At 40.7% G+C, this 18,783-nt stretch overlaps 1 protein-coding gene and 1 pseudogene across 1 annotated transcript in view; both read left to right on the top strand.

The window, feature by feature from the left end:
- Positions 1-3,839, top strand: part of LOC128573085 (NADH dehydrogenase [ubiquinone] flavoprotein 2, mitochondrial-like) — a 114,145-nt gene extending 110,306 nt beyond the window's left edge. The window contains exon 7 of the mRNA XM_053573287.1: positions 3,635-3,839. Coding sequence (XP_053429262.1) covers positions 3,635-3,731 — 97 coding nt within the window. The 3' untranslated portion in view covers positions 3,732-3,839. The remainder of the gene's footprint in view (positions 1-3,634) is intronic.
- A 1,740-nt stretch (positions 3,840-5,579) lies between these two features.
- The window catches only part of LOC128572298 (ankyrin repeat domain-containing protein 12-like), a 104,149-nt pseudogene continuing 90,945 nt past the window's right edge, over positions 5,580-18,783 (top strand).

Genomic DNA, 18,783 nt, shown 5'->3' with positions numbered 1-18,783 from the left:
TGCTTTCTTGGAGGATTTTTATTGTTTCATGCCTTAAATTTGAGTCCTTTATTCATCTTGAATCAATTTTTGTGAGTGGGGAAAGGTGTGGGTCCAGTTTCAATCTTTTACATGTAGACATCCAGTTCTCCCAACACCATTTATTGAATAGGGAGTCTTTTCCCCAAGGTATGTTCTTGTTTGGTTCATCGAAGATTAGGTGGTTGTAAGATGTTAGTTTCATTTGTTGGTTTTCCATTCGATTCCAAGTGTCTATGTTTCTGTTTTTGTGCCAGTACCATGCTGTCTTGAGCACTATGGCTTTGTAGTACAGACTAAAATCTGGGTATGCTGATGCCCCCAGCTTCATTTTTGTTACTAAGAACTGCCTTAGCTATACGGGTTTTTTTCCGGTTCCATACAAAACGCAGGATCATTTTTTCCAAATCTTGAAAGTATGATGTTAGTATTTTGATAGGAATGGCATTGAATAGGTAGATTGCGTTGAGAAGTATAGACATTTTAACAATGTTGATTCTTCCCATCCATGAGCATGGTATGTTCTGCCATTTGTTAATATCCTCGGCTATTTCCTTTCTGAGGATTTCATAATTTTCTTTATAGAGGTCCTTCACTTCCTTCGTTAGGTATATTCCTAGGTATTTCATTTTCTTTGAAACTATGGTGAAGGGAGTTGTGTCCTTAATTAGCTTCTCGTCTTGACTGTTATTGGTGTATACAAAAGCTACTGACTTGTGGACATTGATTTTATATCCTGAAACATTACTGTATTTTTCGATGACTTCTAGGAGTCCTGTGGTTGAGTCTTTGGGGTTCTCTAAGTATAAGATCATGTCGTCAGCAAAGAGGGAGAGTTTGACCTCCTCTGCTCCCATTTGGATTCCCTTTATTTCCTTGTCTTGCCTAACTGTATTGGCTAGAACTTCCAGCACTATGTTGAAAGTACAGGTGATAGGGCAGCGCCTGTGGCTCAGCGGGTAGGGCGCCGGCCCCATATGCTGAGGGTGGCGGGTTCAAACTCAGCCCCGGCCAAACTGCAACAACAACAACAAAAAATAGCCGGGCGTTGTGGTGGGCACCTGTAGTCCCAGCTACTCGGGAGGCTGAGGCAAGAGAATCGCCTAAGCCCAAGGATTTGGAGGTTGCTGTGAGCTGTGTGACGCCACGGCACTCTACCGAGGGCGATAAGGTGAGACTCTGTCTCTACAAAAAAAAATAAAAAAGAAAGTACAGGTGATAGAGGACAACCTTGTCTGGTTCCAGTTCCAAGAGGAAAAGCTTTCAGTTTTACTGCATTCAGTAAAATATTAGCTGTGGGTTTGTCATAGATAGCTTCAATCAGTTTTAGAAATGTGCCACCCATGCCTATACTCTTCAGTGTTCTAATTAGAAAAGGATGCTGGATTTTATCATATGCTTTTTCTGCATGTATTGAGAGGATCATGTGATCTTTATTTTTGCCTCTGTTAATATGGTGGATAACGTTTATGGACTTGCGTATGTTAAACCAACCTTGCATCCCTGGGATGAAGCCTACTTGATCATGATGAATGACTTTTTTGATGATAAGCTGTAATCTATTGGCTAGGATTTTGTTGAGAATTTTTCCATCTATATTCATGAGTGAGATTGGTCTGAAATTCTCCTTTTTGTTTGGGTCTTTTCCTGGTTTTGGTGTCAGGGTGATGTTTGCTTCATAGAATGTGTTGGGGAAGATTCCTTCTTTCTCAATTTTTTGGAATAATTTCTGCAGTACAGGAATAAGCTCTTCCTTGAAGGTTTGATAGAATTCTGATGTGAAGCCATTTGGACTAGGGCATTTTTTGGTTGGAAGATTTTTTTATTGTTTCTTTGATCTCAGTGCTTGAAATTGGTCTGTTCAGGAGGTCTATTTCTTCCTGGCTAAGTCTAGGGAGAGGGTGTGATTCCAAATATTGATCCATTTCCTTCACATTGTCAAATTTCTGGGCATAGAGTTTCTAATAGTATTCAGAGATGATCTCTTGTATCTCTGTGGGATCAGTTGTTATTTCCCCTTTATCATTTCTGATTGAGGTTATTAGAGATTTTACTTTTCTATTTCTCATTACTCGGGCCAATGGTTTATCTATTTTATTTATTTTTTCAAAATACCAACTCCTTGTTTCATTGATTTTCTGAATAATTCTTTTGTTTTCAATTTCATTGATCTCTGATTTGATTTTGGAGATTTCTTTTCTTCTACTGAGTTTAAACTTAGATTGTTCTTCTTTTTCCAATTCCACAAGATGGCTTGTGAGATTGTTGATGCGCTCTCTTTCTGTTTTTCAAATGTAGGCATCTAAAGCGATAAATTTTCCTCTAATAAAACTGCTTTTGCAGTATCCCACAGGTTTCGGTAGCTTGTGTCTTCATTGTTGTTATGCTCAAGGAAGTTAATGATTTCCTGTTTTATTTCTTCCTGCACCCATCTGTCATTCAACAGAAGGTTGTTTAATTTCCATGCCTTTGGGTGGGGTTGAGCATTTTTGTTAGAGTTGAGTTCCACCCTTAGTGCCTTATGGTCTGAGAAGATACAAGGTAAAATTTCAATTCTTTTGATTCTGTTGATATTTGTTTTGTGTCCCAGGATATGATCAATTTTGGAGAATGTTCCATGGGGTGATGAGAAGAATGTATATTCTTTATCTTTGGGATGGAGTGTTCTATATGCGTCTATCAAGCATAGTTGTTCTAGGGTCTCATTTAAATCTCTTATATCTTTGTTTAATTTCTGGTTAGAGGATCTGTCACTTCACTACCTCTAAGGGATATTCTCCCAAATCTTATTTGTCAAGGAAACCAGTTTCTGTTACTTCCAAATACAGAGTATAAATGTACGTGTTTCTTCTATTCACTGTGATAGTGGATCTCAATCTAAATAAACTTCAAGTATAGAAAGAAAAAATGTAGTGCTGTGGTTTATTAAAACAGGTTTTTAAAAAATGTTCTCTCGGGTTGGGTTTTATTTTGACCTTAGTTTTTTACTCTGATCTTCGGCAGATGCTGAATTCTCCAAACCTTGCTTTCTGTAGCTTAAAATAAAGCCAGTGTCACTTGTCTCAAGGCATTTTTTAAGTTTTTTAAGAGACAGAGTTTTACTTTGTTGCCCTGGGTAGAGTGCTGTGGTGTCAAGCTCACAGCAACCTCCAGCTCTTGGGCTTAGGCGATTCTCTTTCCTCAGCCTTCCAAGTAGCTGGAACCACAGGTGCCCGCCACAACTCTGGCTATTTTTTTGTTGCAGTTTGTCCAGGGCCTGGTTTGAACCCACCACCCTTGGTATATGGGGCCGGCACCCTACTCACTGAGCTACAGGCACTGCCCAGCATTGTTATAAAAATTAAATGAGCTAATGTATGTACATTGCTCAATAAATGGGAACTAATATTAGTGCTATTTTTATATTTCATACTTATGAGTTTTGACATGTCTTTTCATATTTAACTTTGAATAGAAAATTTTGCAGTAGTTAATATGTTTGAATTAAATAAAACATGCTAGTTCTTGAAGGACAAATAGTTACTTAACTTGACTGTTTTGAAATAATAATTATAATTTTTTTAAGTAAAAAATGTACAAATGTTAATCATTAACTTCATATTCCTTGCTTTTATTTTAGGAGTGGGCACTTCTCCTGTGAGTCAGCTGGAGGTCTTACCTCTTTGACTGAACCACCCAAAGGACCTGGCTTTGGTGTGCAAGCAGGCCTTTAACTTTCATTTACCTGTAAATATGTCTCTGGAGAAATAAAATATGAACTTCCTATCTATATAAACTTTTTATATTATTTGTTAATTCTATGCTGTGCACATCTTGTGGTAACCTGGACCCAACTTGTAGCTATACTTATGTCAAAATGACAGAGTACCATTTTAAAGTCTTCTGCTATTTATAGTTATCTATGAAGATATTATTATACAATGTAGTTAACAGTTACTCCAATGTCATCCATTTTCAACTGTCTGGTCCCTTTTATGAATAATATTGAATTACTGTGAAATAGAAATTCCATCAAATTTCAAATGGATTTTGCTTTCACATCTTTAGCCACAGCCACATTCTAAGTTAACATACCCTTTATATACACTTACGTCAGTAATCCTTTTAAATATTTTTATATTTACAGCATGTAATACTTATTGTATTTCCAACTGCTAAGTGACACCTCAAGCACACTGAAGGTATAAGAAGGCTAAGGTAGTTTTCTGTAGAATCACTATCATTCTTTAAAAAGAAGAAAGGTACAAAACATTTTTGATATTATCCTTGGCTACTCTGACACTGCAAGTATATAAAAAATAATTGAGTGAGGAAATTGGAAGTATAATCATGAGTTGGAAAGATCAGTGTATATGTAAAACATTGTATAGAATAGATATTACAATATAGAGGAAACGATAAAACCTTTATGTATTACTAGTTCAAGAAACTAGCTTTAGCTTATTTTAGTTTTGCAAATGAGAAAAAATAGCTTTACTGCATCAACAACTCTAATCAAATTGTTTAAAAATTTCTGAGTCCAGTTTGGGGCCTTGCTCTTGAGACAGTCATTATGATGCCTAAAAAAAATGATTTTTTTTTTTTTGCAGTTTTTGGCCAGGTCTGGGTTTGAATCCACCATCTCTGGCATATGGGGCTGGCACCCTACTCCTCTGAGCCACAGGCACCACCCATGATGATTATTTTTAAGTATGTGTTTAAGAACATACCTTTAGGGATTTTTTACTTGAGATAAGGTAGCAATAGCAATTTCCCAAGTGGCAGTAAGGGTAACACAATGAAAATTTTTTCCTTCTATCATATAGCTCTCTTAGCTTTTTTCTAGGCATTTTTTCTTTGTATTTCACTACGTAAGTACCCAAATTAAAATGGAACGCTATTCCACTTCTAGGTACGCTGTTGACATTATGTGAACATAATGTTTTATAGTTGGGAGAAATCAAGAACCTAGAAAAGTAAAAACTTTTGATCTTTAATGTAGGTTTATGTTCTATATAGTAATTTTTTGGGCCTTGACCTTCCCTGAGTAGTCTGAATGTCACCTCCTCTGCCGTGGTCACATCTAAACCCTTCAGTTTATTAGTGACATAAAGGATAGTCACTAGTAGAAATTTGTAACTGCAGGCATTAAGTCACAAACGGATGCTACAGGAGTTTTTAGAGGCCACAGATCACATGGAGATAATGATTTCCCGCCAAGTATGTAACTCCTTGGGTGCTTAACTAGGTTAAGGTATGTACAAACAATTACAGATTAATCTCTATGTAAATAAAACGCGCCTACTAGCAGAAGTCAGGGCACAGTATTGCAATGCTGAGCTGGTATTAGTAGGTTTTCCTTATGCACGCTTTTAGTGTACCTGGGCAATTCCCTCTTAAACGTTCAGTATACCACATCTAGAAAATCGCACTGAAATTTCTCTTTCAAAAAGGCCATCAGAAGATGTTACTGAGAGGTGTCCTGCTTTCCCCTTGGACTTGTGCATGTCACTGCGCATTCAGGGCAGGTACCCGGCCCCACCTGGCGCCTGGGAAGATTTGTTCCAGGCTCCGGTGCAGGCTGTTCCGGATGCACAGGCCACTGCGGAGGGGACGAGCGGGCTGCCACCCCGCCTCGCCAGACACTGAGGAGAGGGTGACAGCCGGGTGGGGCGGGGAGGGGAGACTGAGCAGTGCCAAGGGAGGAGTTCCGGCTTGCACCCCCCCCCGCCACCGCCCACTTGCTACTTCCTCCTCCCCAGCCATGCTGCTCCAGATGCTTCTCCATATAGCAGCCGGAGGGGCGGTCACGCTGCTGGTCCCCTGCCGGGGGAGTCATGTGCCCACGCGACAGCCAATAGCCCAGCTGTGCTGTCCTGGGAGCGAGGAGGCTGTGGTGAGGGGTAGACGGACACCGGAGATGTTTTAAAGCCAGGCCCTTTCGATGTTAGTGGCGGTTGCAGCAGCGAGGAAGACGACGACAGCGACGGGTAAGCGGAGGCACTCCTTCAGGGGGTAAACCCTTCTCAGCTGGCCTTGCCTTGGGTCCCTGAAGGCGAGGGGAGCGTGGCGACCGGAGAGGAGGAAGGCAGGGGGTGGTTTTGAGCCTGTCCCTGGTGCTGGCGTCAGAGGAGACCCCCACAGTTCTGCGCTGCTCCCCAGAGCAAGGTAGGGGACGCGCCTTAGCCATCCCTCCGGCCCTGGACGCTCCAGTCAGGCCAGCCTCCTGCCGAGGCACCCCCAGCCTTACAGTGACAGGCCTTTAGTGATCCCTGACGCGGGTCTGCCGCGGCCCTGCCTTCCTGGCGTCCTGGAGGAGCCCAGCTCAGGTGGGAGCCACCAGCTGGGCAGAGGCTCGGGGCAGGGCGCGAGCGCCCCTCGCTGCTGCTGCTCCCCGGGCTGGGCTGCTGCCGCCTCCTGGAACATGGCGCGGCAGGAGGAGAGTGTGCGAGCAAGTGTGCGCAGCCCCAGAGGGCGCCGATGGCTTGCTCCGGCGACCCAGCCAGGCCTGGGGCCTGGGCGCGCTCCCACCGCCAGTCTAGGTGCAGGGGAGGACACCGGAGACTCAGCTGCGGCTGCTTGGGTAGGGAGTGTCAGAGGGGTCCAGGGAGAGGCTTATGAAAGCGAAAAGAGACTGTTGCTTTAGTAGTCTCACCTCCAAAGGAGAGCTGCCTGCTGCCTTAAATGCCAGTGTGAGCTAACATTGCTTTATTGGGTAATCAGCTCTGGCCTGGTTTTTCTCCTGCCCCTGCAAGTGATGATGGGAGACCCTCCAGCGCTTCAGGTTCTTAGATCTGATTTTGAGGAGTGATGTGACCCGTCCTTGAGGATCCCAAAGCGTTGAATTTGTACAAAGAGGTTACAGACGCCCAGCAGCTGACAGCTGTTTTAATAATAACAGTAGGAAACTGTTTAGGATGGGAAGTTAATAATATTGCACTAGGTGAAATCCTAGGAAACATTTAAAGCAGTGTAGTCACTAGGTTTGTAATTTCCACTGGGCAATGGAGGCTAAACTGCAAACTCCAGTGAAACGTTTTGTAGATCCAGTGATATGTAACTCTTTAGGATTATCTCTAATATTGAAGTTGGAATGAACATGTTTTCTCAGTCTGTATTCCTTTTTTATTTTAAATTATGAAGGAAGGCTAATGAGTGAAACAGGTCTTTTAAGGTAAATTAACTGCTTATTTAAAACCTACTCAAGTAGGCGGTTAAAAATCTTGGGCATGGATCTGTTTCAGTTTCTCCAGTCATACAAAGGTTTTCCTGGAGATTAGCTGAGAACTAGGAAAGCATGTACTCTATTGGTGCCAAATAACATAAAGGCAAAATGAGATAGTGTCGACTGTCTAAAGTGAAATCCTTATATTAACTTTGTTGAGAAAAATCTTTAATTTGGGTTAAAAGCAAAATATTTAAAGATTATAAATGTTTCCTGGGAGATTACAGACAGGGGAGTAAAGGTTTTACCTCCTAAGGATCTTGTATAGTTGATGCAAGCGCTGACAAAATTTCTAAAGCTCTACTGGCAGCTTGACTTAGGTCAGGCTTAACCATTTCAAGTTACGTGTTCTATTTTAGAGACAGGCAAGATGTTAAGATGAAGGAAAACCAGAATGTTGAGTGTATTCATGGAATGAAAATTAAACTACAGGATACCTTTAATATTCTCTATCCCATATATATATATTTTTTTGTAGAGACAGAGTCTCACTTTACTGCCCTCCGTAGAGTGCCGTGGCTTCACACAGCTCACAGCAACCTCCAGCTCTTGGGCTTATGTGATTCTCTTGCCTCAGCCTCCCGAGCAGCTGGGACTACAGGCGCCCGCCACAACGCCCGGCCACCCTCGGTATATGGGGCTGGCGCCCTACTCATTGAGCCACAGGCGCCGCCCCTATCCCATATAGTTTTTATAGTAGTTGTTAATAATTAGTTTTGTTTGGTTAAAAAACTAGTTTTGACTAGTTTCATGAACTAAGCAGAGCTGGGAAAGGAGAAATATCTGGTGTATTCCATACACACACTATTCCATGAAGAATATTTGAGCAGAAGTAAAGAGAGCAAAAATCTTTAAATGAGGAAAGAACTTGGTAGCTAAAAATATATTACGCAGTCTCTGGTACTGGTTCTTTATTATCTGAGGAAAAAAGCCTCAGTTTATTTGGAGCGGTGTCCAACTTGTGGAATGAATTTGAAAGGAAGATGTTTTTATTAATGTCGATGTTACCCATTTTTCTGTAGAAGTAGGCCAGGAACGTAACATTCTTCTGAGGTAGATTGGAGAACTGGTAGTTGAGATATTTGGAAAACTCTTTGTTGGAACACATTGTGAAGAATAATTGTAAAAATATTTGTTTTTTTGGTATTAGTTGACCCATAAATTTTCTTTAAACTGTTATGTTTTAAGAGCACTTTTTCAAACTAAAAAGAATGGTTAGTGAGATTAGTCGTTTCCATTAAAGTCCCTATGAGGTTTAGACTGTTTTCTGTGTATAAACTTAATGATATTGAGGTAACATCTGTCAGGCGTGAAGAATTTATTTGATAATTAATTACAATAGGTTGCTTAGGAGAGCTATTAACACTATATTGTCTGACTTTGAATTTGTTGCTAACAATAACATGTAAAGTAGTCTGTGTGCTGTAATGGGTGCAATCTTGTAGATTTCTCCTTAGGCTGGAAGGGGCCTCTTGTTTGCTAATCCATTTCCCTCATTTTACAGATGAGAAAATAAAGGCCTGATAAGGTGAAATCACTTACAGCTAGTATGTAGCTAAAGCAGTCTGTAATTTAGCCTAGCGATTTCTTTTTGGGAAGATGCTTATTTGTCCCTTTCCTTAGAAGTAGCTTTATGGAGTTGTGGAAAGAACCCTGGAACATCAGTATAAGCAAGAAGGCCAGGTTTCAAATTCTTGATTTGTCACTTCCTAACAGTAGTTTTTGACATAACACGTTAACTTTCAGAACCTTGCTGCCTTTATCAACAAAAGTAATTTTCCTGCATAATTTATAGTGTTGTTGGTTGGAACAAATAAGAAATCACACTGTAAACTGTAAACTTTTATGTAGATTAAAAAGTAGTGATATTTTAAAAATACAATTCTTATAACAAGGTGTATAGATTCCTAAGTTTTTGCTTAGCCCTAGCTTTATTGTTTTCAGCATCTGCTATTTTAGCAGATAACTCCCTATAGATACATTTTCTGATCCCTACTTAGTTCTAATTTGAGTAAAGCTGCTTATGAACATTTTAAATATTGCAGTTAGAGTCTGATTTCCCCTGGAGAATATGAAATTTCTTCATCTAGCATTTGAAAACATTCTATATATACTTATACATAATCTGCTTCTTTAACAGACAGTGGCTTTTTTTGAAAGTAATAGTGAAAGTACCTTGGTAGCAATGTTGATTTGTCTCTTGCTAGTTTCCAGATATGGCAATAGCAGGAGGTAATTTCCTTTATAAAGTCAGCTTTGAATAGTTCATATTAAGGTCATCTGGTAGATCTAAAATATATAGAAATGTAAAATAGGGGTTGTGTTTGCTTTTGCTGTTTTAGAATCTTTTACGGTTTAAATTGATAATACTAGAAACCAATATATCAATATTCTAGTATTGTATAGATTGTCAGAGTTTATCTTTAAAAACAAAGGTCATGATAATCATGACATAATTCTGAGTACTTAGAATATGCAGTACTCTGTTTTAAGTGAACTATTTTAGATAATTTTTTTATCCTGTAAAACAGATCAAATTATTCTAACATGGCAAAGGAGTCATAGGCTTTGAACAGTTATGTGATGTGTAGATATCAACATATTCATACAGCTAAATAAGTGACAGATGTCATTTCTCTTCTTAACCACTGCTGTGTTAAGCTGAACAGTGGGTTTTAAAGAGTTTTAAGGCAGTGTTTCTTAAATTTCAGAGTTCATGAAAATATTTGCAGGCCAGCTATTCTACTTCATATGGGTGGTCAAAGAAAGAAAAAGGAAAAGACCTTACGAGAGTCATGGAAGATAGACCAGCAAGCCTTTTTATGAGATGCTTATATATTTGTTGTGTTATTGTTGTTTTTATATCATCAAAAGCAAATTATTTTCAGCAGCTAAAGAGCTATAGTTGTTAATATTATAAGAGGCTATGCTAACATAACTTCACTTTGATGTTCATGTCATTGTTCTAAAGAGACATGCTTAGGGCGGTGCCTGTGGCTCAAAGGAGAAGGGCGCAAGTCCCATATGCCGTAGGTGGCGGGTTCAAACCCAGCCTTGCCAAAAACTGCAAATAAATAAATAAATAAATAAATAAATAAAGAGACATACTTTAATTATAGGAGCTAAATAAAAAAAAGATAACTAACCAAAGTGATTTAGGACTTCATAAAGGAATAGATCCCAGCAATAGAAAGTTTGAGTTTGTTCAGGTTAGAAAATAGCATCCAAGATCAGCTTTTCTGATTAGTGAGACCCCCTAAAATTCTAAGAAATTTGAATTCAAACTGAAATTCTTAGAAAATTTAGTTTAAACTTGGAAATGCTTCCCAATTGAGGCATATAAAGAAGGCAAATTATGAAGCTGCATACTTACAGGGTAGAAGTCACTTTTTTGTCTTTGGCTTGTAAAAATTCTAAAAATTGTGTTTTCTTTGGACAATTCTTTAACATCTATTTATTGCATTAAAATTGTTTCACATTATGTAGTAGTTTACCTTTCTGGATATTGCTTTGTATTTTGTCCATAATTAAGGAAAATATGACAAATATTAGTACACAACTATATTTCTGTTCTGTTTACCTCTTCTGTAACAAAGTAAGGTAGAAGTAAACATTAAAAACCTTCTTCATACAGCCTTACTAATTAGTAGAATGGGGAATGACGGTAAAGACAGTGACATGAGGAAGTTAAAATTTCACAGAATATTTTCTAGAATTAATAATAGAACTTTGATTTGAATTCCAGTGTTCTATACTTACATCTTGCAACCTTTAATTTAGAATAAATCCTATCAGAATTTAATTTTCATTACTTGGAAGTGACTTGGTGATCAAGGAAGAGAACTTTAGTTGAGCTTCTGTACACTAGGTACTGTTAGATTCTTTAATGCATATCATTTTAATATATGATAAGAGTGTGTTACATATCTAGTTAAGAAAATACTTTAAACATTCTCATCAGAATATTTCCAATGCTAGACCTTATTATTCAAGAACTCATTTTAAATTTATATATTATATAAACATTAAGTTGATTATGTTCAGAAATTTTTTCTCAAGATCAACCCAGTAGTTCAGCCTTCAGAAATTATCCTTGTCTTACAGTATTTATGAAAACATCTCAAGAAGGTAGCCGGGCATTGTGGCACGTGCCTGTAACACCAGCTACTTGGGGGGCTGAGGCAAGAGAATTGCTTAAGCCCAAGAGTTTGAGGTTGCTGTGAGCTGTGACGCCATGGTACTCAACCGTAGGTGACATAGTGAGACTCTGTCTCAAAAAAAAGAAAAGAAAAACCTAGAAAACCTCAAGAATGAAGAAGAGTGTTCTTTAAACTGCAGTTGAACAGGAGCAAAAAAATACCTCTTTATCATGTTTCTATTATATTTGTCCTCATGTTATTGAAAGTAAACAAGAATTATTTTTTTTTAATTTTTTTTATTAAATCATAACTGTATACATTGATATGATCATGGGGCATCATACACTCGCTTCATAGACCATTTGACACATTTTTATCGCAGTGGTTAACATAGCCTTTCCAGCGTTATCTCAGTTACTGTGCCAAAACCTTTACATTCTGACCCGGCCCGCGGGTCATTCGACAAGGATACCTGGAGGAGGGGGTGAGAATGAAAAAGGGGCAAGGGGCGCGAAGAATGGAGACAAGACAGGAGTCTGATCAAGTCTCGTTTATTGCAAAGTCTTCCAGGGTATATAAGGGTAGGTGAAGGAGGAGGTTTACGTCACCAGGTATCCAAGCAACCTGGCCTTGGTATAGATAAGTTCCTGGCCTTGGTATAGGTAAGTTCCTGGCCTTGGTGGAGATAAGTTCCAACAGCAAGCTTCAAAGTTTCGCTCACGTGATTTATGAGAAGAGGCCTGGCGTTAGCAGGGAAATAGAAACTTAGGCCTAGCATTTGCAGGGAAATAGAAACTTAAGTCTGTTAGAACTGGAAATAGCACTTGGCCTACAAAATAGATGCTGTGGTGTCAGCCTTCCACAGGTCCCCCTTTTTTATGATATTTTTAAATGTACATTTTACCTTTAAAGTTTTGCCAGCTCTCCACCGAGAGGGCGGGGTGACTGTGTCTGTCTTAGGTTGGGACCGCCTTATCATCTCAGCTGATCCTCCTTACCCGTCATGGGATACACGGTAGTTATCTGACCGGGCTCCTGTCTTAGATTGGTAGGATAAGCAAAGTCTGAGATGAGGGTCCTCGTTACCCGTCCTTGACTAGCCAGTCCCCTAAGTAGTTATGGTTATGTGTTCATCTTCCATAGCAAGTCTGTGATAATGAACCTGGAGGGGCTGCATTTTAATAGCATCAATTTGTTGTTTTATAAAGGCCATGACTTTATTAAAAAGAAAAGGTCCTAGCGACAGTAATATTAGTAAGCCAAGGAGGGGCCCTAAAAATGGAAGGAGATAAGGCAGAAAACCATTTAGTCCGCTCCAAAATGGATTGTCCATAATTTTTCTGATCAAGATTGCTGTAAAATAGGTATTATTATCTGTACCAGTACATAGTTGAACCTGCTCATAACAGGTATTATGTACAGGTGGATGGAATTCTATACAAGGACATGGTCCAGGCTTGTTATTAAAGGTGGGGATAATTTTAGCCTTTTTGCTACAGACCCATGCCTGTGCTCCATGAACATTTTGTCTCCTTACTAAGTATGCTGTTTTATCACCACAATCTACATTTAGGAGAGGGGTTGTCTCACCATTCCAGGTGCCACCACGGCACTCACAAGGAGTACCAGTTAATTTTTGTAAGAGTGCCCGAGCCTCATGGGGATTACCGAAACCACCTTCATTTTTTCGTATCAGGAGAGAGATTCCTATCAGTAGCCATATCCAGGTGCTCATAGTTACCTGCAAAGAAAAGAAAAGAAAGCCTTCTCAGGGGGCCTCTTGCTCCCTGGATTTAGAGGTAATGATGTTATCTACTTGTTTGCCCAGTCGTTCAGGTAACCATCGTGCTGCTTCCATCTTCTGTGAATATATGCATACGGCACCTCTACCCCAAATTAAAACTGGATCGGGGCTGTGCCATTTATTATCTAATGGATCTTTCCATAGGGCAGTGGCAAAATCCCGTTTAGTATCTTGGTGCCAGAAGCGGTCTGCTGCAGACCGGCCATCTTGGTCCAGTGTGAAAAAATTTAAAATGAGTAATGAATGGGATAAGAGATTTCTTGAGGACCCCTTAACAGGGTACCATTCCCCCTTCTTTATTTTTTCTAGAGTGTTTTTAAGAGATAAGTGGGCACGTTCTACTATGCCTTGCCCCTGGGGGTTGAACGGTATACCAGTAATGTGTTTGATACCGAGGTGTTTACAGAAGGTGTTAAATGCATGTCCTGTGTATCCTGGACCATTATCAGTTTTAATTTGTTTAGGGGTGCCTAGTACAGCCATGGTAGCCATGGCTAGTACATGGGCAATGACATGTTTGCCAGCCTCCCCTGACTGGCCAGTGGCATAAATAAATCCACTGAAGGTATCTATGGTTACATGAACATACTTGAGTTTTCCAAATTCAGGTAGATGAGTAACATCCACTTGCCAGATGGCATTGGGTATGAGACCTCGAGGATTTACTCCTAGATGGGGAATAGGGAGTAGAGTTACACAAGAAGGGCATTGCTTTACAATGTGGCGGGCTTGTTCCCGGGTAATTTGAAACATGAGTCTAAGGGTGTGAGCATTTAGATGATGTAATTGGTGAGCAGTGGAGGCTAATGCGATCCGATCAGGCTCTGTGGTGGTTTGGGCAGTACAGACTAAGTGAGTGGCTCTGTCTGCTCTGCGATTACCATCAGTTAGGGGGCCAGGTAAATTGGAATGAGCCCTAAGGTGTCCAATGAAAAAGGGGAGGGTCCTTTGGTGTATAAGATTTTGGAGTTGCAAGAAAAAGGTAGCAGTTTCTGATACATGTTTGATTTGCGCTGCTGTCTCTAATAAGGGAACTGAATGAGCTAGATAAGCACTATCAGTATAAATATTCAAAGTTCGATTGGGAAATGCAGAGAAAACTGCGATAACTGCTTGAAGTTCTACAATTTGTGCAGAATTTGATTTTACCTGAAATTGCACAATCTCCGTATTAAAGGTGTAAGCTGCATGACCAGAAGAGGAGCCATCTGTGAAAACTAATAAGGCATTGGGCAATGGGGAATTGGAGGTTCTTGTGGGAAATACAAAGTCATGTGTACTAATAAATTGTAATAATTTATTGGGTGGATAATGATTGTCAAGTTTACCTGAATAAGAAGCACAAGCAATAGGCCAATGTTCTGTAGTTTGAAATAACCAATTAATTTGTGCCTGAGAATAAGGCTGTATAATGATATCTGGTTCTTTACCAAAGTATTTTTTACTATTTTCCCTTCCCATAATGATGATATCTGCGACAGCCTGATAATAGGGATAAATAATTTTCGTGGGAGAAGCAGGTAAGTGGAGCCACATTATGGGGGCAGTTTGCCAAAATACTGCTGTGGGTGTAAGAGAAGTTTTACAAATGATGTAACTCAGGGGCTGAGTGTAATCTATGCTTGTAACAAATTGTGAATGAATAGCTTGTTGTACTAATGCTAAAGCCTGATGGCCTTCTTCTGTTAATGTTCTAGGAGAATTGGGGTTGCTATCGCCTTGTAAAATAGCAAATAAAGGTTTTAAATCCCCTGTGGTTAGTTTTAAGCAAGGTCTAAGCCAGTTTATATCTCCTACGAGATTTTGAAAATCATTTAGTGTTTTTAATTTGTCTAATCTGAGGGCAGCTTGAGTATTAGTAATTCTGGGTCCAGTTAAGTGGAAACCAAGATAAAGGTAGGGATCTTTTAGCTGAACTTTTTCCGGGGCTATTTGAAGTTCCTGGTTTGTGAGGGAGGATGATAAATCACTGTAACATAGTAAAACCTGCTGAGCATTCTGTCCAGCAATAAGAATATCATCCATATAATGAATGATGTACATGGAGTTCCAGCGAAGTCTAGTTTCCTGAATAGCAGCGGCAACAAATTTTTGGCATAAGGTGGGGCTGTTGGCCATGCCCTGTGGTAAAACTTTCCATTGGAATCTTTTCATAGGTTCCTTGAAGTTAATAGAGGGCAGACTAAATGCAAATCTTTTTTGATCTAATGGATGGAGTGGTATAGTGAAAAAACAGTCTTTAAGATCAATGATAATTTTATAGTAACCAAGAGGGATGGCCACAGGAGTAGGTAAACCTGGTTGCAACGCTCCCATGCGGACTATACTGGAGTTTACAGCTCTTAAATTTTGTAATAGTCTCCATCGCCCTGATTTCTTTTTTAGACAAATATTGGAGTGTTCCATGGGGAATTACTTTCCTCTATATGCCCAGTTTTTAGTTGTTCCTGCACTAACTGCTGAGCGGCTTCTAATTTTTCTTTTGAGAGGGGCCATTGATCAACCCATACAGGCTCGTCACTTTTCCAAGTGATCTTATCTGCATGGCGTGCAGGAATGTCAATGGCCCTTAAGAAAAATTTCCGAGCCCTTTTTTGTCTGTTTTTCCAGTAATTTGTAAAGGGTTGGGAATGCCTGATTCCTCTTTTCCTAATCCTTTTCCTGGTCGAAAACCTTGGGCAAGCATTTGCGCTGTCACTACATCATTAGGGCTACACATTATGAGTCCCATTTGGGATAAGAGATCTCATCCCCAAAGGTTGACAGGGATGCCAGGTATGACAAAAGGCTGTATGGTTCCCTGATTGCCATCTTTATCTTTCCAAGTAAGTATCTTGGTGCTTTTCTCAGGGTTTTGGCTTTGACCAATTCCCGTTAAATGAGTTAAGGTTGGGGAAAGAGGCCACTGGCTGGGCCATTGTTCTTTGTTAATTATAGTGACGTCAGCTCCAGTGTCCACCAGGCCATGAAATTCCTTGCCATCTAGGCTTAGAGTAAGCATTGGTTTCTGGGGTGAGATAGGCTGAGCCCAGTAAACATCAGAGGAGCCAAAGCCTCCTGCACCTCGGTGCTTTATTTTAATCTTATTATTAGTTGGCAAGAAGGGTAATAGTAATAACTGGGCTATTCTTTGGCCATGTGGTACGGTGGAGATATTTCGGGGGGAAGCAGCCATTAATTTAATTTCCCGTTTATAATCATTGTCAATTACACCTGGGAAAATTTGGAGTCCTTGGACGGCACTACTGCTGCGTCCAATAATTAATCCAAAGGTGTTTGGGGGTAGAGGACCAAACACACCTGTGGGTAAAATTTGTACTCCCATTTCAGGGGTTAATACTGTGTAGGAGGTGGAACAGAGGTCCAATCCTGCGCTTCCTGGGGTGGCTCTGCAGAGGTCTGAAATGGATTGCTGTTGGCTGGAACAAAGCTGACTGCCCCATAAACTTGTTTGGGTTTCAGGGCCTGGGGCTGGCCCCTCTCCCCGTTTCCCTGCTGAGAGGGGAGGGGATTTCCTTGATTGTCTGTTTTAGATCTGCATTCCTTAGCCCAGTGACGCCCTTGCGGCATTTAGGGCATAAGCCAGGGGGTGGCTTTTTAGGAGTTGAAGATATTTCTTTTTTGCAGTCTTTAGCAAAGTGACCTGATTCTCCACAATTAAAACATTGGCCCTTAGTTTCCTGAGCTAAAAAATCTTTGATAGTATAGCCCTGTAAGGCTGCAGCCATTGCTAGACCTTGCTGATATGCGGTGCCAATGTCAGAGCAAAGGCGAATATATCCAGACAAATCTGTCTTCTTTTTGTATGGTCGAATAGCTGCCTGGCATGCCGTATTGGCATTTTCATAAGCCAATTGTTTAACAAAGTTCATTCCAGCTTCTGCGCTACCAAAAATCCTGCCTGCAGCTGTTAAAAGTCTGTGGACAAACTCTGAAAACGGCTCATCAGGGCCCTGCTTCACTGCAGTGAGGGAGGAGCTAAAATCTCCTTTCACTGGGAGTTTTCTCCAAGCCCTGGTTCCCGCGGCTTGGATTTGCGCATACAGACCTGGATCATATTGCATTTGAGCGTCTGTACTAGCAAAATGCCCCTCGCCAAGAAGCATATCATAGTCCAGCCATTTCCTGCCTGAGCATTTCTTTTGGCAGTATCTTTGCAAAATTCAGCATATTCAGATTTCCATAATAAGTAATCTCCTCCGGATAGGGCAGCCCTGGCTAGGGTATACCAGTCGCCAGGAGCAAGCCATTTCTCTGCTTCAGAGTCTAATATAGCTAGTGTATAAGGAGCAGTAGCTCCATACTGGGCCACTGCCGTTTTTAATTCCTTAATCACTTGAAAATCAAATCCACTGTGATGTCTCCATGCCTGACCCTGATTGTCTGTGGTTTCTGTGACTGGAAATGCCTCTGTTCTCTCCTGGTTAACAGAGGGCCTCCTCATAACTATACCTTTAATGGAAGATTGGGATATAGGGCCAGTGGATTCTTGTTCTCGAGGCCTCTGCTCCTTACGGTCCAAATTGCCTGTTTTAAGCCTCTCTAATTCACTGATTAGCTCCTGATGTTCCCTCTCAAGTTTTATTTGTTCTTGTAAATGTGCAATTTTGTTCTCTAGATCCCTTTTTGGGTCTATAGCAGCCATTGCCACGGACGGCACGGAGGACGCTGCGCTGCACGGGGGAGGCCGTTTTTCAAGTAGGGGCCCATCTGGATTATGATACTTGGCCACCTCCTCCTCTAACTCATTCCATTCCTCATCTGAAAGCTTATCATCAGGGTTTATTTTGAAAATTTTCAAGTCTGGGTAGAGCCTACGCTTTGGCTCTGAGACCTTGACCTTGAGCTGCTTTGCTCTCAGTTTGTTCTCAGGCTGAGCTTTCTGCCGAACAGTAGGGGCCTTTTGTTCCTCCCTGTTGGATTCCTCATCACTCTCTAGTGAGATAAGATCCCCTTGCTCATTAAGCTGACTGCTAGGAGGAGAGCCTCCAGCAGCCCTAAAATCCTGGGACAGATCTTGGTATTTAATATCCCTTTCTTTGTCATGATGTAACAGTTCTTCTCCCTTTTTTATGACATCCGCAACCGCGGGACAAACACTACGATAACTAATAATATCATTAATGAGATTCCAGTACGAGAAAGCAGTGACTGGTATCTTTTCAGGTCCAAATACCTGATAAAAATCATTTAAAGCATCACCTACTCTTTTCTATCTTTTCTCATCTATGGTTCCTTCTTGAGGAAACCAAAGACAGACTTCTTTTAAGAAGTCAAAAAATTGAAATAGCTGTTTAATTTTGACCTTTACTCCTCGCATCCTGAGTGCATCTCTTAACTGTTTCACAAATAACTCATGCTGACTGAATTCTTGCCCCATGATCGCTACTACTCACCGAGATCCTCGTTCCAGCGCAGCAGGCTACTGCGTGGCCAGGTCCCGATGTTTCTCTGAGCCGGCCGGCTGCCTCCAGCAGCTTCTTCACCGTTTTCCCTCGTATCCAGTTCCCTGGTCGGGCGCCACGTGACCCGGCCCGCGGGTCAGTCGACAAGGATACCTGGAGGAGGGGGTGAGAATGAAAAAGGGGCAAGGGGCGCGAAGAATGGAGACAAGACAG

This window comes from Nycticebus coucang, chromosome 20 (assembly GCF_027406575.1).
Source record: "Nycticebus coucang isolate mNycCou1 chromosome 20, mNycCou1.pri, whole genome shotgun sequence".
In the NCBI taxonomy this organism is placed as follows: Eukaryota; Metazoa; Chordata; class Mammalia; order Primates; family Lorisidae; genus Nycticebus; species Nycticebus coucang.
This window is presented reverse-complemented; position numbering and strand designations above follow the sequence as displayed.